This window comes from Arthrobotrys flagrans (assembly GCF_004000055.1).
Source record: "Arthrobotrys flagrans strain CBS H-5679 chromosome Unknown unitig_1, whole genome shotgun sequence".
Taxonomy (NCBI): Eukaryota; Fungi; Ascomycota; class Orbiliomycetes; order Orbiliales; family Orbiliaceae; genus Arthrobotrys; species Arthrobotrys flagrans.
This window is the reverse complement of record NW_027137556.1, coordinates 2547888-2565936: the sequence shown is the minus strand read 5'-3', so window position 1 is coordinate 2565936 and position 18049 is coordinate 2547888. Positions and strand designations below refer to the sequence as shown.

The window sequence follows — 18049 nt, the reverse complement described above, 5'->3', positions numbered from 1 at the left end:
TAGTAGACTTCCCTTGCCGATAGTCAATCGTAGTATGAAACAAGAAATTGAAGAGGGTAAGAGGGATGAGGAAAGAGGGACGAGGAAAGAGAGGAAAGAGAATAAAGGTGGGCATAGTGTAGGTGAAGATGTCGGAGTTGGGGAGAAAGGGGCGGTAATAATAATACAAAGACTCAGAGCCCTCAGTTCGGCTTTGAGTCTGGCGTTAGCATTAAAAGAGGAATTAAGAAACCTGAAACCTGAAACCGGAGGGAAAAAATGTCACCGAAGACCCATATCCTCCTTGATAAAAAAGAAAGCCATTAATCGGGACGAGAAAAAAAATGGAAATGAAGAAAGAAAACGGAATATGCAGAGATGCGCCTATCGCTGATGCTGCAGTGGAGGTGATATTATAAAATTAGCCGCGTGTGGGCTTCGAGGCCAGTCGATGGGTCGAAGAGGAAAGAGAGCGAACTTCCATGGGAAAAGAGTCAAAGATGTCGATTTTGGGGAAAGGACTAATGATCACTAGAACCAAGTTCCCCGTTGGGTCTCTTCCGTTTTAGATTTCTGTAATGTCGAACTTCTTCGTTGGAGTAAAGATTGGTCTCGATTTCCTTCGTGTTAAGAAGCTTAGCGAAGGCCTGCTCCAAAGGAACCCTCATGGCGACGTGAAGGGGACGGTCGTCCAGAGCGGTCGCCCCGGCGGCATGCTCTCTTTCTGTAAATTCCTTCAGGGTTTTGGTCGCATCATCCCAAGCCCACTTTTGGTCCTCATCGAATGGAATGTCGTTTGCATCGGCTTGTAGAATACGTCGAGTCGCAGCCTGGCAACGGGCTTCACGGGGGCTTCGAAGCGGAATACCGGGTCCTTGGTTAAAAGGATAGCCCCAGCCCTGTAAAGTCATCTTGTCGTTGGAGACGTTTTGTGGGGTCCCTGAAAAGAACACTGGGAGACCGTTTCGCGTTTGGAGGTGAGCGAGAGCCTTTGGCGACCAGGCCGTATTAATGGTGAAAGCATTGTGTTCACCAGGCAGGTCGGCCCCAACATCTGCTAGTGGACGAATGTGACCGTGTCCCTGGCTAGGCCCGGGTACGCCCATCATTTGCATTTGTGGATAAGGGGTTGCCTGAGGATACTGCTGTTGAGCAGCCGGGTAGTACTGCATTGACGCCTGTTGTGGAGTGAACTGCCCGTATGGGCTGGGCATCGGTGCTAGCTGCGCCTGACTTTGGTAAATCTGGCGCTGGGCCGGGACCGGAGCCGGCGTCATTATTGGTTGTGCGGCTGTCACGCGTCGAGTACTTTGCGGGCGGGGCTGAGAAGCAGGAGCTGCCTGGGGTGGTGGAGGAGGGGGTGGAGTTGGTGATTTTGGCTTTGGAGGTGGTGTTGGCTCAGGCGAGGGAGAGTCCTGTGAAAGGTGTGTTAGTTAAACGGGCATAAATACTCCCCAACATGGCACAGCAACGACCTGGCAAGGGCAAACTTACAACTGAACGGCGTTCACCCAAAAAGACGGCTCCTCGAGGCGGCGCGTCATCCCGAACCCACGTTGCAGTAGGTGGCTTATCACCCATTTTGGCATCGGGGGGCAGGAGATGCTTGATTGGAGAGGGGAACTTCTTGAGTGGAACCTGCTTCTGCCACAATTCCGTATCGTCCTTACGCGATCTGATCTCATCGGGAATGCAGGATTTCCACGTCTTGATGCGGTTAAACAATCGCTTTTCTTCATTGTATCTGGCCTCGCAGATGTAGATGTTCTTCCCTTGAGATCCATAAGGACGTCCACGAGAGGCCTTGGTGTAGAACATAACAAAGCAGCGACCGACGATATCTTCGACATCGTGATCACGGTACTGCCCGGTCTTCGCGACCTCGTTCTCGTAAAATCTCTTGTTGACTCGGTGGACAGTATTTTCAGGGCGGTAGTACCAGCAGACGTTGATCCCTAGTTTGCCATCGGATCTTTTCTTGAAGGTACGGAAGATTTGAGCAACAATGGGCTTTTCGGCGTCAAGTGGGTTGACGAGTTCGATCCAATCGCCAATGCTAAAAGTATCGCCATTGTGCTCGATGGACGCGACCGGATCTCTGTCAGAACTGCTCTTGCTACTCGGGTCGATGTAGCTGGAATCGTCTTTCTCCATCTCTGCGTCGAAGAGCTTCTTTGCTTCGGCCTGTGATAGTGTCAGAACAATGTTGATCGACCACTGACAAAAAACAATTTCCTTGGTCATACCCTTAGAAAAGTAGCGTCTTTGTGGATTTGGGAATCGTCTTCGTTGTAACCAAGGGCGTTGTCGAACATAAGGTAAACATCATCCATAAACTCCTCGACAGTCTTGTAAATGCGACGCTTGACTTTTTTCTGTTTGGCAAGTGAGTTAGTGAAGTTGTTAGAAAGCCACTAGCCGTCCCATATGTAGATGAACCTACTTTCAAAGTGTCAATAGCAATTGGGTTCTCAATAGCGCGATGGTATTCCGGGGAGATTTTTGGATCCGGGATCTTCTCAAAGGCAGCATGGCGTGGGCCATCGTCATCGGTCTTGTATTTACGGATCCCCTTGAGGATGGATTTTATCCGACACTCGAAAGGGGCGTCGACACGAGGAGGTCGACCACGGCGCTTAGGCTCCTTCCTGCCACGAGGCTTCTTTTCCTCGTCTTCATCGTCATCGCCAGTGTCGGTGACCTTCTTGACCGAGCGTCGGCTAGACCTACGAGTGCGGCTAGCACCATTATCGCTTTCATTGTCAGGATCTTCCTTGATGGCATCGGCATCCTCCATCTCTTCGTCTTCATCCTCGGCCTCTTCATCTTCTTCGTCCTCCTCGTCTTCATCATCTTCTTCGTCTTCGCCAGAACCATCATTAGAACCCTCCTCCTCTTCAGCCTCAGCGTTTCTCTCCCCCTCTCCTTCTTCGTCTTCAGCCTCGGAGTCACTGGTTGGCAAAGGGCCGAGATCAGGGAGAACGGCATCCTCCTCTGCGAGAACCGGGTTCTCCATTTTGGTAAGCCTTTTGAGCTCTTCAAGCAGGACTCCCTACAATTCCACCATGTTAACTATCATTCCCTTCAAGGGTTATAGGAAGAAAGAGGAAGAAGTTAAGGCGACTGACCTCGAGAGTAACTGCGTCTTTGTAGATTTGCGAGCTCGGGCGATTGTAGGTCTTGGCATTATGGAAGACCTATTCGATGGCCAATTAGCATGATGACCAATCTAATCACAGACAGACCATATCAGTAAATATTCCACTTACCCTGGCAGCATCAGCAATGAAGGCTTTGAAGGTAGGGTATCGTTTCTGCTTTAGCTTGTTCTATCGACCCCATCACAAACACAGTTAGCCATCACCACCACCATCACCCAGAAGTATCACAAGGGACAACCACAGGCGGCTTACCAAAACATTGCGTATGGCCACTGGGGTTTTAATAATATGGAAATAGTCCGGGAAAGCCTTACGATCCACGGCCTCCAGGAAGACCTCAGCGATAGGATTGTCACTGCGACAGAGAAGACAAGTCATATTAACACCTTCATCAACTACCTAGTGCCATCGAGCACCTGGGTACTTACTTCTCATCCCTATACGCGATAAGAGCATCAATAACAGACTTCATAACCGCATATTCGGCGTCTGTAGCTCGGTCCGAGCGCGGTGTCGTAGCAGCCGGCATTGTGCGAGTTTGGCTGCTGTGGGCAGCAACACAGCGATATGAAGGACCAGCACAATCCCAGCTAGGAATAGCGGGTAAAAGGATAGTAAGCTCTCAAAGAGCCTTTGAATCAGGTCAATTAGTCGTTCCGATGGGATTCGAGGGGTTTCGGAGATGCTCGTGACGGTTGGAGAGGGAGGTTGCGATGGTGATGGTTGCGATGCGGATAGAGATGTGGTGGGTGTTGAGTGTCGACCGTCGTTGCAGGCCAACGTCCGTCGCGTCTCAGTAATTTTTGGATTTGGTGCCAAGACTGTGTTGCGAGCTAAGCGACAATGCGGCTCTGTTTCTGCTGCATAACTTTTCCAACATCCAACTTTTTCTTCTTCAGACACCAGACACAGCTTGACATAATGAGGGGAGTCCAGCCCAGGCTGCCAAAGTCCATTCTGGACCAGATCCAGGACTCAGGTATATGACATCATTTTACATCTATAACATAACTGAGTATCTTACTAATAGTGAATAGGAAGCAAAAACAGTGGTAGCAGACAGTCGCTCAAGAACACCAGGAAGCAGGGCCGAAAAGAGCGTCGCAAACAAGAGCGCCTGGACAAAAAACAGGCGAGACACAATAATACCCGATTCTCCCATCAGGCAGATGGTTACAGCGACTCTGAATCATCGGGCGACGAGCCAGAGCCTTCCTATACCACAAAGAAGCCGACTGTCCAACCCTCCAACCTGAAAAATACTCCCAATGTTGCGCCACAGACCCTTACGGACGATATAATACCGACGAAGAAGGTGGAGGTTACAAAGAAGGCCGAGACCACGAAGCCAACTATCCGGAAAGCGGTGGCCGAGAAGCTTGACGAAGATGATGCTGAAATCGCTGCTCTTGAGAAAAAATTAAACATCAAGGGCAAGAAACTGCCAAGTGCTTTCAAGGAGGACAACTTAGATTGGCTGTTAGATGGATTTGACTCTGAAGATGAGGAACTCGAGAAGGATCGACGGTATCTTGCCGAAAGACGAGGCAAGAAGCGGAAGAGGGGGGAGGAAGAGGAACAAGTCAAAGGCATGAGTGAGTCAGGGAGTGAGGATTTCTCGAATTCCGACGAAGATTTGCTTGGAGATAGTGATATATCCGGTTCTGAGGATGAGGGAAGTGAAGATGTCGACATGGAGGATGCCGAAGGCGATTGGTCTGGCTTCTCATCTGAAGCAGACGACGACGACGACGCAGAAGACTCGCGGCCGCCCGCGCCTAAGCCATCAAAGCCAGACCCCACAAAGCCCCCTATCACGACAGATCAACCAGCCAAATATATCCCTCCAGCCCAGCGACAAAAACTCGCAGAGCTACCCACCGACGATGTGTTACGCAAGAAGATCCAAGGTCAAGTCAACCGTCTCACCGAACAAGGTATGCTACAAATCGTCAAATCGATCGAAGAGCTCTACCGCGAACATCCAAGGCAGAGCGTCACATCGACGCTTACGACCTTGGTTTTGGCATCAGTTTCCAACGAAGTCAACACAAAGGAGACATTCTTTACATTATATGGTGGGTTTATAGCTGCTTTGTATAGGATATTGGGGACAGACTTCGGAGCGCATTTTGTTCAAAATCTAGCTGAAGATTTTGACAAGTCTTATGGAGAGGCAATAAAGCTGGGGGATGACCCAGCCGTTGCAGCCGCCAACAATAGCAAGAAACAAGTCAATGATCTTGTTTCGCTACTTGCTGAGCTCTATAACTTCGGGGTCGTCGGGCCAAGTTTGATATTCGACCTTATTAGGATATTCGTATCCGAAGTCGCTGAGTTAAATGCAGAACTATTATTAAAGATCGTAAGGAGTAGTGGACCTCAGTTACGTCAAGACGACCCTACATCTCTGAAAGATATTGTATCCATGCTTAATGCATCGGTTGCTAAAGTTGGCGCTGATAAATTAAGCACAAGATTCAAGTTCATGATTGAGACTTTGACAAATCTAAAGAACAATAAAGCAAGAAAGGCAAACGACGCCTCTGTTGTAGCATCAGAAGCTATTGTTCGCATGAAGAAGACGTTGGGTACTCTGAATAGCAGATCTTTACGAGCTAGTGAGCCTCTTCGGCCCTCGCTCAAAGATATCCGAGAAGTGGAGACAAAGGGGAAATGGTGGCTCGTTGGAGCTAGCTGGAGGAACAACATGCTTGAAGATGAGCCTAAGACGAACGAGGATGATAAAGAGGACGCTGCACCCGTAGTATCCGACTCTGAGGATGATGTCATAAACTACCAGCAGTTAGCCAGAGAGCAGCGGATGAACACAGATATTCGTCGAGCGATATTTACAGCTATCATGGGTGCGGAGGTATGATTGTATTCCCTTACGTTTTGCATGGTAATTACTAATGGGTTCAACAGGACTATACCGACGCACGAGAGAAACTCTTCAAACTTCGTCTCAAGAGGAACCAGGAACGGGAAATACCCCACGTTCTCCTTCACTGCTGTGGAAACGAAACGCAGTACAATCCATACTACGCACTGATGGCACAGCAACTATGCACACAACACCCCCTCCGCATGGCATTCCAATTTAGTCTTTGGGAGGTCTTCCGCAAAATGGGCGAAGAAGACGACATGAACCGCGGCGGGTCCAACATTATGGATGACGACGAGGAAGGCATGCCACTTAGGAAAATTGTTAACTTGGCAAAACTCTACGGATATTTAGTGGCACATAAATCATTACCTTTGATGATACTGAAAACGCTACAGCTGGTGTCTGTACAGCCCAGTACAAAGAACTTCCTAGAAGTATTCTTTATTACGTTATTCTCGCAGATTAGGGAGAGATATCCCGGGTCGTCAAGTAAGCAGGAATCACGGGTTCGAGAGCTGTTTAGGGCGACAGCAGAGAATCCATCGCTTTCGAGAGGGTTGGAATACTTTCTAAAGAAGCATGTGGCGGGAAGTGATATTACTAATGGGAAGAAGGAGAAAAAAGCAGTAAAGCGGGGATGCGAAGTTGCTGCGGAGGTACTCAGACAGGCGGTATTGGATGGAGCAGAAGAGCCATAACCCCCTTCCCCGCCTAATATTAGATGAAAGTTTCCGTCTACAAGGCCAGAAATTGTAATATACTTCTGTGCTATAATCATATGGGGTCTAGCTCTTTAGCTGAGGTAGTGATAGAGTTTTTAGAAACCTTGACGAAGACATAGCCATATGCTAGACTATAGATAAAATTATATATAATACTAGCCTTTTACGATCGTATAGAGTCTGTTATCCGGCAATTTAAAGTGTCGACTTGTTATAATCAAGAAGCTTCGAAGTCGGATAATCGGGATCGGATCGGTCTCGCAAGCCAGCCCGGGGACATCCCGACTGGTCCGAAGGTGCTCCTCCCGTTCATTTCGCTTGCCCGGGATTCCTTCCGAGTCACCTGCCACGGCCCCACCGGCTGGGCCGATAGAAGTTGTACCCATTTGTTCTGTCCCAAAAATATCTCGAGAATGAGGAATTTTTTATATTGGGAAAAATACGGAGAAGCTACAAAGCAGTGAGCGATATAAAAGCCTGCCCCCCTGCTGCAGCCGTATCGCGGTACTTTTTTTGAAGCTGTAATTGTAAGCCAATAGAGATAGCTATTTCTTACGCCCATAATCAATTGCATGCATCGGTCAGGATTGCCGATTGTATCCAGCCGGCCCAGCAGAGCTCGAGAGCGAAAAAAGCGAAACTTCAACATTTTCCCCCGTTCGGACTGTCCCCAACCCAACTATATTTCCAGAATACCACATTCCCTTCCCTATACTAACTAACTAACCTCCCCTCTTCCTCATTCTCCTCCACCAAACAGGCCATCCATTGAAACTTCACCCTTTCGACGGCCTATCTCCCTTCAGTACCCCTACCGCAGTACTGACCATATCACCAACCCCCCACGGACTATTAAACACATTTATCCGAAACCCCGAAAAACCCATCTCGACGTCATATTACAAACCCTCAACCATCCATACTCATCCCATCCACAATGTTAAAAACCATCCAAAGACAGACTGCCTCGTCGGTACTACGGCCGCTACGATCACGCTTCGCGTCGCCTTCGACATTCTGCATCGCCGATCGACAGAGCTGGAGAAGTTATTCTAGCGAATGTACGTGGTTGAAACCCTTGATAGATTCTTCTTCCTTGCGAGATAAGGGAAATATCATCGAAACAGACGGGTGGCTGACGTGATGTTGGGGATATATAGCTGGAGAACACGATGTCGTTGTCATTGGTGGTGGACCGGGCGGTTATGTCGCTGCTATCAAGGCCGCGCAATTGGGATTAAAGGTACTAGCTTGAGATCCAGATCTGATACCAACCGAAATACCCCAGGAAGCTGTTTGCTAAAGTGCTTTGATATAACTGCAGACAGCCTGTGTCGAAAAGCGTGGAGCTCTCGGTGGAACCTGCCTCAACGTCGGCTGTATCCCCTCGAAATCTCTGCTTAACAACTCCCATATCTACCACCAGATAAAACATGATATCAAGCAGCGAGGAATTGAAGGTTAGCTTCTATCAGAGTAAACAATAATACAACAGGCGACCGGATCGCTAACAATGCATTGATAGTCGACAATGTCCGCCTCAACCTCGAGCAAATGATGGCTGCAAAGGACAAATCCGTCAAGTCCCTTACCGGCGGTATCGAAATCCTCTTCAAGCAGAACGGCGTCGACTACGTCAAGGGAACTGGTACCATAACCGGCGAGAATGAAGTCAAGGTCAAGCCAATCGACGGTGGTGAAGAGGTTTCGCTGAAGACAAAGAACATCATCATTGCTACTGGATCTGAGGCTACTCCTTTCCCAGGTCTGGAGATCGATGAGAAGAAGGTTCTTACCAGCACTGGAGCTATCGCTCTCACTGAAGTTCCAAAGAAGATGATTGTCATCGGCGGTGGTATCATTGGTCTTGAAATGGTATTATCCTCACGTTTCATGATGTATATCTCAAGTAGCTTTGAAGCTAACAAGTACGAATTCATAGGGCTCCGTCTGGTCGCGATTAGGCACCGAAGTTACCGTCGTTGAGTTTTTGGATGCCATCGGTGGTCCAGGTATGGATGCTGATATCGCCAAAACGGCGCAGCGAATCCTCGGCAGGCAAGGTATCAAGTTCAAGACCTCCCACAAGGTTCTCTCCGGTGACGCCTCCGGCGAAGGTGTCAAGCTCGAGATCGAGAGCGTCAAGAACCAGAAGCAGGAGACTGTAAGCTCTTTATCCACCCCAAGCCCAACCAAGGCCTCATATATCTAACAGACTATCTTAAACAGCTCGAAGCCGACGTCGTCCTTGTCGCCATCGGCCGCCGCCCTTACACCAAAGACCTCGGTCTCGAAAACGTCGGCATCGAAACTGACGAACGAGGCCGCATCATCATCGACCAAGAATACCGCACCAAACACGAGAACATCCGCGTTATCGGCGACGTAACCTTCGGTGCCATGTTGGCCCACAAGGCCGAAGAAGAAGGTATCGCAGCCGCCGAATTCATCAAGAAGGGTTACGGCCACGTCAACTACGGTGCCATCCCATCGGTCATGTACACCCACCCTGAAGCCGCCTGGGTTGGACAAACAGAGCAGGAAGTTAAGGCTAGCGGCAAGGAATACGTTGTTGGCACATTCCCGTTCCTGGCGAACTCGCGTGCTAAGACGAACTTGGAGACTGATGGTATGGTTAAGTTTATTGCTGAGAAGGAGACGGATAGGGTTTTGGGTATTCATATCATTGGACCCAATGCTGGTGAGATGATTGCGGAAGGTGTGTTGGCTATCGAGTACGGTGCTAGCTCCGAGGATATCGCGAGAACAAGTCATGGTGAGTTTCGAGATTGTGGATGAATGGTGTAGAACCCCTGTTTGTGAGAGGAGATGCTAACAGAGATGCTCACAGCTCATCCAACTCTGTCAGAAGCCTTCAAGGAAGCTGCCATGGCTACCTATGACAAGGCTATCCACGCATAAAGCTGATTCGGCTTTTATTAGCGGGATATTTCTCTTCATATCTTTGTAATTATAGCATCTTGTGAATGGCAAGTCAGTTGGACAGATATCGTCGACCGAGAAAGTGGAAGTCGATATCTACACTCAAAAAACAGGATGGGGAAATAAAGGTTAATGCATAAACGTATATATATATATTTGCTGCTGAGGATACTTTAAATACTTTTTCAAGAGAAAGAAAAGTGCGAAAAGTACTATTCCATAGGCTGACGGATGATAAAAAACTCGAACGTAGTCAAATTGTGGGATTTGGTCAAGAATGCATTTGCAATTGATAAATGTACAGTGTGCATAGCAAGTCAGTGTTCGTAAAGCAGCAGCGGGTATAACTAACATACAGACATGTCGCCGGGTCCGTCTAAAGAAAAAAATATAAAGAAAAGAATAACCCAAAGAGACTGAACACCGGTAGTCCAAAGCCCGGCCGTTCAATCGTATATTAATTAAACGGCGAAAAAATGAAAAATGAAAAGAACGGCCAGCAGCAGTAGCAGTAAAATCGAAACCACCCGGCTGCGATCATTAGAGGGGGATCGGGAGAGAAGGAACGTTCAACATCAAACATCAAGAATGCAAAAACGTAATTAAACATCAGCAATCAAATGTTAATTTCAAAAAAGGGAAAATTCGTCGTCTTTTCGGCCCTCCTTCAATCGTCCACATTAACTCGTTTCCGAACCTACTCATTTCAATTCTTGGTAACTTTACTCAAACACTATCTCTCCTTGCAAAAGAGAATGGCCTCCTCTTCCTCCCCGTTGTTGTATTTTCATTCGAAATCTTGACTCCATAATCATCCTCATCACTCAATAGACCAACCTTCTCGTAATCCTGTGGTGAAATCGGCGACGGCTCCGCATCTGTGAGATCGACGCTACCGCTCTCCTTAACCTTCCCACCTTTACCCCTAACCTTGCCCTTCTTCCAGTCTCCCCAATAATAGACATAAATCTTAGCTCCCTTCATAAGCTTGTCTGCCACACGGAGCATGAATTTTAACAAAAACCCAGAAGGCTGGTGGATTTTCAAATTGATGGTTTTGCCAAAAACTTCACGGGCGGCTTCGTGGTCCATTGAGCGGATGAAGCGGCGACCGGTGCGGGAGAGCGGTTCGTAGTCGTCTGGGCCGGGTGGTTTGGTAACTGACATTTCGTTGGCACGGTGGATAAGACTCATGTTGAAACCCGCGAGAGGGTCAACAGATTCTGCATCATCCATAGTCATCATGGGCATGGCGTCCGGATCGTTGTCTTTGATAATAACAGAACTAGCATCCGCCATGGGTTCTGATGCCCGTCGTATCGAGACATTTGAGATATCGCCGCTGGGTTTGCGACGGAAACTGGACTCTGGGGTTACAGCTTCCATGATTTCTTCGGCTTCAGAGTCCGAAGCCGAGTGGGAAAGTGGTGGGGTGGCAGGAGGAGATGGAAGAGGGGTTTGTGGACGGATCTGAGGAAGTGTGATTTCTTGGATGGTTTGGAGGGGTTCAAAGATCGAGGGGACTTCATTTGTATTCTCTTGAACTTCATTGCGTATTTGAACAACGGGTTCACTTCGAGGTTCTTCATGAAGTTGTTCTAATGGTTGTGGCTTTGGCTTTTCCTGGACTTCCTCGTGCACTTGCGGCCCATGACGGATTCCGAGATCGAGGAAATCGATCTCGAAATCGTCAGTGGCATCTGCATTTTGAATGACTACGGATGGAGGGCGAAGGAAGTGCATTGGGGCTGTGGGTGGTGGGGAAATGGCCGTAGGTGGTGGGGAGATAGTTGAGGCAGGTGGAGCTGGCAGCATTGGCTTTCGTTCCGGCGAACGTCCCCGAGGTTCTGGGACGGGATACGAAAGGCAAAATGGATCGATTGGGCTGCTAGTAACTGAGTCTCCATAGTCGGAAGGAGCCCTAGAAATTGCATAATCCGAAGCTGAAGGGGCCCTAGACATTGCATAGTCCGAAGCTGAAGGAGTTGCGGAGTTCGCATACTCGGAGGGTGCTGATCTTGGGATATATCTAGGAGATGGTGGACCGGATCCTACAGATTGGGCAAAAGAAGCGCCTTCGTCGTCCGTATGGGGCAACGTTGGGTGTTCAGGGATCATAAACATATCATTTGGAGCTTCTCGGGCAAGTGGGCTTATCGAACGGCTTCGAGAGGTCTCGTAGGTTCGAGACAATGGGCTCCTGCCGGAAAGTGGACTAAGAGCCCGAGGGCTTGCTGATAAATTATGTTGCTGTGGGACTTGGAGACGAGGTACTCGGAGCATGGGCTTGTCTTCAAAGATATTCTTTTTAAACATAACTGGCAAAGAAGCCGGGACTTCGACCTTTGGTGGTGCATTGAATCCTGGGTTCTGGAATACGATGTCACTGCTGCTGTCGTTATCTGGAGCGCCATAGTCGGACTGGGCGCTGGAAGGCCTGCTGGGTCTGCTGGCGACACTACTTGATCTCCTAAAGACGGCTAGAGGGGCTGGCTCTTCGACATCCTGTTTCTCTGTTCTGAATGGACAGTTGGTTTTTTCAAAAACGATAAGCTTATCGAGCACAGACTTGAGGCTGTGGACTTTCGATAAATCATCTTCAACCCTTAATTTGTTATAGAAAGCTAAACGTTAGCACATCGCCCAATTACAAATATTTTTATCTGATTAATTACGGAAATATTAATTAATCTTGGGGCGCTTATACTTACTCTTGTAATTCTAACCGATAGTAGTTATCCTTCCTTATCCTCAAAACGAATATACCACGACGTTCATCCATACACCAGCAAGCGCTGCGTGGTAGTAATGGCTGTAACAATTGCCCACCTTGTAAAAATGCTGTCGAAAACTTAACTCGATAAATTTTCATAGGGCCTATCCAATTTTAGGAATTGATCCGTTAGTATACGGTCTTGATCCCCGGAATTGCCTTGGGCGCGCGCATGCATAGGGAAGGCTGCAGTCGGTTGCATTAATATCCTCCGAGATATCATCTGGAACCCTCTTCCCCTCCGGTTTGTAGCGATAAGTGTCAATTAGAGAAGGCGTAGACGACCCTGCCCAAAACTTTTACGCATTTGAAAGGAAGAATAAGAAGATGTCTCGCAAATACTAACCAGAACTCAGGGTCCTTTCCGTTGGCTGAATATAGTTCGCCACAGTATCTTTCCCCCTCAGCTTTTCCTCCGAAATCGTAAAGGAGACAATGCGTGTTGGATGATGGAATAAAACTTCGACATCGTCATTGTTGGCCCCGGGAGGCTCTATGGGCGAAACATCTCCGCCAGTGTATATTGCACTAACGCTGAATTTTCGTCCGACAGGAATATTCGAGTATACTCCTGACGATATAGTCGATGATCGTCGTAATGAAGGGAATGGTGAAGTACTCTCGCGTCTAGATAATCCAACCGTACTTTCCCGTCGGTTTAAACCTTGAAAAGGGGCTACACTCTCTCTTCTGGTAGCGAAAGGTGAGCCGCTTTCTCGTTTATTAGCAAATGGGTTGATGCTTTCTCGTCTACCAGCGAATGGGGAGACGCTTTCTCTTCGGTTGCTGTCGCGTCTAGACAAGTTGAGAGAGCCTGAGGATTGGGCTGGAAGGGCCATGATGTTTGACCCCCCGCGTTCCGCTTGAAATATTTTGGCGAGATGAGGATTGTAATTGAGGGGTGAAAGTGGGATGAAAGGTTTATCAGAGGGGCGGTGGGTGTGTGCCTGTCTTTATCTTTTTTTTGAGGCTTATGATAATATTATTACCCTAGTATTAATTCCGTGTGAAATCTGAATCCCGAAAGAAAATGTAAATCAAATGCAAGTAGGGGATAGCTAAAAGTCAGAATATAATTAAGCATCGAAAAAAAGATAAGAAGAATCAAAATTTTACGAGAGGGAAAGAACAGGATGAGAAAAGAAGAAGAAAGAAAGAAAAAAAGATTTCAGGAGTCAAAAGACGGGACAGTGTCGGAGATGAGGTCAGATCCAGATCACATTCAGAGAGAAAGACTAGTGGCGTAGAGGGCCGCTTTAACCGCCTACACAAAAGCTCGAGCCTTTTGTATTTTACTTTTTCTTTCTTCTCTATTCTTTAGTGATTGTGCCTTTTCTTTGCACTTTCAATGATCCAGGCCTGCCTGCCGACGTTCGACGAAGTTCCAATTGCAAACGATAGTTGCGCCGTCGTAGCGTTGTAAAAAAGGAGTTGGGGGAGACTAGGCGTATTTGTCGTGTGGGTATTCCGTATATATAACCCACCGTGATCACTTAAAACATGCGTCGACGCAGGTGAAAAAAACTTCTTCGTGCTGGATCAACCATATCCCTCAGTGGCTAAAATACCGGACCTCCCTTAGATTTAGTCATTACACGGGGTTTCGGGCGTTATATAACATGCACCAAATAAGGGTGTCAAAGTCTGTTAGAGGATCCCTATATCCCGCCAATGTTATATGTTGAACAGTCGACCGACTAAGTTCAGTTGAGCAGCTGGATGCTAAATCGAGATGAGTTGATTGCCCGTTTTGCTCGTCGGCATGTGCAAATGAACGAACAGTAGCCAATCCGGAGCAGCCGGCCAGGTTAAACTAGCCTTTGGGCCGGCTAACCTGTCGAATAGGAGTGGTCAGACCTATGCCGGTCACCCATACACCTGGATCCCACCCCCATCCATTCGACCTGCTGCAATTCTCTGCGAGTTTTGCCTGCGGATGGTGCTTACTTTGTTAGGTGGAGTCGCTAGTCCAAACAAGCACTTGCCTTGCGGATCGATTGTCTCCTGAAAAGTACGGCCATAAAACTTGTGAGAGCAAAAAATGTCAACATGACATTTTTCTCTCTGGTCTGAAAACAAGGCCATGGTTTCCCTGATTTGTAAATGTCAAAGGAAATGAGGATGCACAGAATATACCGGTCTTTACAGTCCCGCAGCGTGACAGTGGTTAGCCTTGTCGATTTGCATGGCCGTATTGCGGGGCACTTACTCTTGGGAGTCTTCGAATCCACCGGTTTCATATGCTGGGAAAGTCGCCGTGTGCCGTCGGAATGGCCAAAGCAGCACGCGAGAGGAATAAAGAAATAGACGACATCGCCACTTCCATTATAACAGCGCATCCTATATGCCCGGCGATCGAATTCAGGCTGTCAGGATGCAAAGAACAGGGCTAGATCAGTTGTGATCGCGAGAATTCGAGTCGTAGTTTGCCTTCCAAATCCAAATGTGTTGCAGGTGAGGTCCAGATCAGAATGGCATGGGTTCACATTCTTCTCGCGTGTTACACCACTGGTCCTGCACGCACCTCCAGAAAACAACAAACCTCGCAGTGCACACCGGACCCGAGACGAAGTTGCAATCGGCGATATCCAATTGGAGCTTCCAAAACCCATCCACTGGCGACCGAATTAAGAACATACTGCACCATTTGGAAACGTTCGAAACGAACATTGTACATCCACCCCACACTTCGTAAGTATCAGACAGTGCTTGTCATAATCAATAGCTCCAGTTTACCATGGTTAACTTTGCCTATGTGCACGTAACAACTGTCGAGTTTGGGGTGACTCTCGGCCACCGAATCAATGTAAGGAAGGAAGGAAAAAACCGAATGCGCATTACTTTTTCTCGTTTTCTTATCCGCTAAAGATAGCAGTCGCCTGGAGGTCTCAGACATATGGGGATACGACTGTGAGAATTGATCAGCATAGGGGCTTCTGTGAGACGAGAGCAGCAGCATCCATGCAGGCTCGATAATCGAAGCGACTTGCGAATCTCAGGATTACTATTCTCGAGGTCGCCCCAAAAATGTAACTACCCACCCTTTCAGCTGAATTCAGCCCTTCGTTATGATAACTGTCTATAGAACTACCTAGAGACATCGAGACTTCAAACTCCACTTCTCGCAGATGCCCGCGTATATACATACGCATGCACAGCGTCTGACCCGTGAATAATATCAATTAGGTAGCAACAATTGTAATCCCACCCCCATCTGTGTTACAGAGTTTTTACGTGTACAATTCATTTCTTTCCTTTTTTTTCTAGTTATTTTTCTTTCATCGCGTCGTCTTAAATCCATTTCAAAAATTTCACGTTACTCTAATCGTATCCAAAATGGAAATTCTAGACGAACGAGGAATACAATTGGTATATTCTATACTTTTTTAGATGGGGAATAGAAAGTCAATTACAGTCGTACACCGCTTTTTGCATCAACTAGTGTGCTTTGTGACATGCATATAAACTAAATTATGCAGACTGTACTACGTGGAACGATATATCGCTCGCCCATTGCATCGATGACAGACTAGCAGTTAGCAAAGCATGAATAAGCATATGGGATCCTGGAGGGCGACCCCCAAAATGCTAAAACAACCGTAAATTGATCCTCTTATGTATTCCATCTCAATTCAATGAGCTGGGGGGCTAACCTGCCAGCTGCCCCGCCTACCCCAGTGATGCTATCTCGCACCCCCCAGATGTATTTAGTAAAGAAAGGGGGGGAAAGGGCTCCAGAAACCAATTGAGCCGAGGGTACTATGCATGCAATGACGACCAATGTTCATAATAGGTAATGAGCTGGGAAGAAAAAGAAAGGCCAATGCTGTACAATCCCAATGCTGAAAACCCTTCTCAATTCCATTGCTCACAGGAACGACCGATGCAAATGCAACAAAAGAACAAAAACGCCACTCCGCTATTTCTCCGGCCTTTGTACGCCATATTCCACAAACAACCGAAAATCAGAAATCGAACCGAGTCGTGTTCTCGTCGCTCAGGGAGCTCTCGTAGAAAGAAAAAAAATTTCAGGATGCCGTTACCGCTGTCGAATCTCCACAACTGTGCCGGGTTTGGGTCTCACCATCTTCTTCATCACTATCGTAGGAAACCTGAAGATCCAATGTATACGCCCACTCTTCCCAGCCATCCAACAAGTGCTCAATGATCTCATCGATACACTTAAATTGATTTAATCCATCTATAACTTCTTTCCTGAACAGAACGTTTTGGGCAGGGTGAATCCATAGGTGAAATATGTTCGGCGAAATCACGAGCGTAGAATATCTTTTGATATTCTCTGTCGGGTGGTATATTCTTGGTAGCCGGGTCGTTCCAATTTTCGAAGATCTCGCCTGTTCATTCTTGTACATCGCCGAAAACCTCGACATCGCCTTCCTCTTTAACGACGCCTTTTGCTTGCGGTATACGTTTCTAAGTTCCGGGATTCCGCCGACGATCATAAATTTAGTGAGGTCCTGGACGGCCGGTAAAGTATCCGTAACGATTGCCCATACACGCTTAATCTTCTCATGATCTCCTGGCATTGCTACATTCTGCCATAGTAAATATAGCGTGAGTCTATAAAAGTCGGATGCTTCAACGAGCTGATCGATAGTGTAGTATTTTTCCAATATCGCCTCTTGCAATCGGATGTCGTCTGCCCTAGAGGCGTATCCATTCACTCGGTCACGCCATAGCTTGCGCTCCGCAAACTGCTCAAGAAAATGCTGAATTATCATAAGAGAAAATCGCAGCTTCTCGGTAATATACTTTATAACCAAAGCTCTGTCGTTTTCAGGGTGAAAGTCAAAGTATTTATCATAAAAGTCGTTGTATAGTTGTGTCGCCAGGGCTTTTGCAAGCTCTGATGCTGCTATGCTCTTGGTGGCTAGTCTCGAAAGGTATTCGAACGTTGGCTTGTTCCGTATGCGTGGTGGATAGAGAGCAACATATCTCGGTTCGACAAAGATTTGGATTTGCCGTCTGGCAATTTCGTGCTCATTAGCGACGATAAGAGAATTGAAAGCGCAGGAGGTTTTGCGCAGCGATATGATGTCGGAATATATCAACTTGGTAACAATTTCTAATTGCAGTTCCACGGGTAGCGTAAAGAATAGAGTGCCGATGGAAGGTCTGGAACTGGGAGGGATTAATGATACTACTATAGTAAGACGCAGAGTCTAGCCTTACCTTTCTTTTTGTGCACAGGCACAATCCGTAAGGTTGGTCACTGTTCGCCTATCAAATAACCAGGACCGTCGTAAACCAGAAGCCCCAGAAAACTCTCGAGACATAGCTGCTCTACGGAGCCGCCGCGCACTTGCGAAAGTATTCCTTTTATCCTCTTCCAGCAACGACTCCATGGATGTGCGAGACTCTGAATGTTTGTTTGAACCGGGCTTTTCGCCCTTCTTCCCTAAATCTCGGATCTTCATTGCCGCTTTGGATAATATGGCCCTTAGAGACCTTTTACTGTCATGAGACATCTTTGACTTGTGGTGTTGGAGTGAAAGTTTTGACGTCTTGGTGTTGTTTCTTAGTGTCAGATATATCTCTAGACGTCCAGAGTACTTCCATT

General features: G+C 47.5%; 5 protein-coding genes across 5 annotated transcripts; 2 read left to right on the top strand and 3 right to left on the bottom strand.

Annotated features, from left to right (window-relative positions):
- Window positions 1–500: 500 nt before the first annotated feature.
- DFL_008777 (uncharacterized protein) lies at window positions 501–3669 on the bottom strand (the record flags this gene model as incomplete). Its single annotated transcript, XM_067638559.1, has 8 exons — window positions 501–1394; window positions 1474–2163; window positions 2226–2354; window positions 2423–3031; window positions 3108–3176; window positions 3249–3308; window positions 3393–3495; window positions 3569–3669. The coding sequence occupies 8 exons, from the start codon at window positions 3667–3669 to the stop codon at window positions 501–503; spliced, it is 2655 nt and encodes an 884-aa protein (XP_067486436.1).
- Window positions 3670–4061: 392 nt separating this feature from the next.
- Window positions 4062–6728, top strand: DFL_008776 (uncharacterized protein; the record flags this gene model as incomplete). Its single annotated transcript, XM_067638558.1, has 3 exons — window positions 4062–4119; window positions 4178–6015; window positions 6069–6728. 3 exons carry the CDS (start codon window positions 4062–4064, stop codon window positions 6726–6728), a joined length of 2556 nt encoding a protein of 851 aa, XP_067486435.1.
- Window positions 6729–7689: 961 nt separating this feature from the next.
- Window positions 7690–9674, top strand: DFL_008775 (uncharacterized protein; the record flags this gene model as incomplete). Its single annotated transcript, XM_067638557.1, has 7 exons — window positions 7690–7813; window positions 7913–7995; window positions 8077–8212; window positions 8278–8627; window positions 8695–8916; window positions 8982–9528; window positions 9604–9674. The coding sequence occupies 7 exons, from the start codon at window positions 7690–7692 to the stop codon at window positions 9672–9674; spliced, it is 1533 nt and encodes a 510-aa protein (XP_067486434.1).
- Window positions 9675–10421: 747 nt separating this feature from the next.
- On the bottom strand, window positions 10422–13307 carry DFL_008774 (uncharacterized protein; the record flags this gene model as incomplete). Its single annotated transcript, XM_067638556.1, has 3 exons — window positions 10422–12300; window positions 12407–12572; window positions 12815–13307. 3 exons carry the CDS (start codon window positions 13305–13307, stop codon window positions 10422–10424), a joined length of 2538 nt encoding a protein of 845 aa, XP_067486433.1.
- Window positions 13308–16496: 3189 nt separating this feature from the next.
- DFL_008773 (uncharacterized protein) lies at window positions 16497–17957 on the bottom strand (the record flags this gene model as incomplete). Its single annotated transcript, XM_067638555.1, has 2 exons — window positions 16497–17610; window positions 17662–17957. 2 exons carry the CDS (start codon window positions 17955–17957, stop codon window positions 16497–16499), a joined length of 1410 nt encoding a protein of 469 aa, XP_067486432.1.
- Between the last annotated feature and the right edge of the window lie 92 nt (window positions 17958–18049).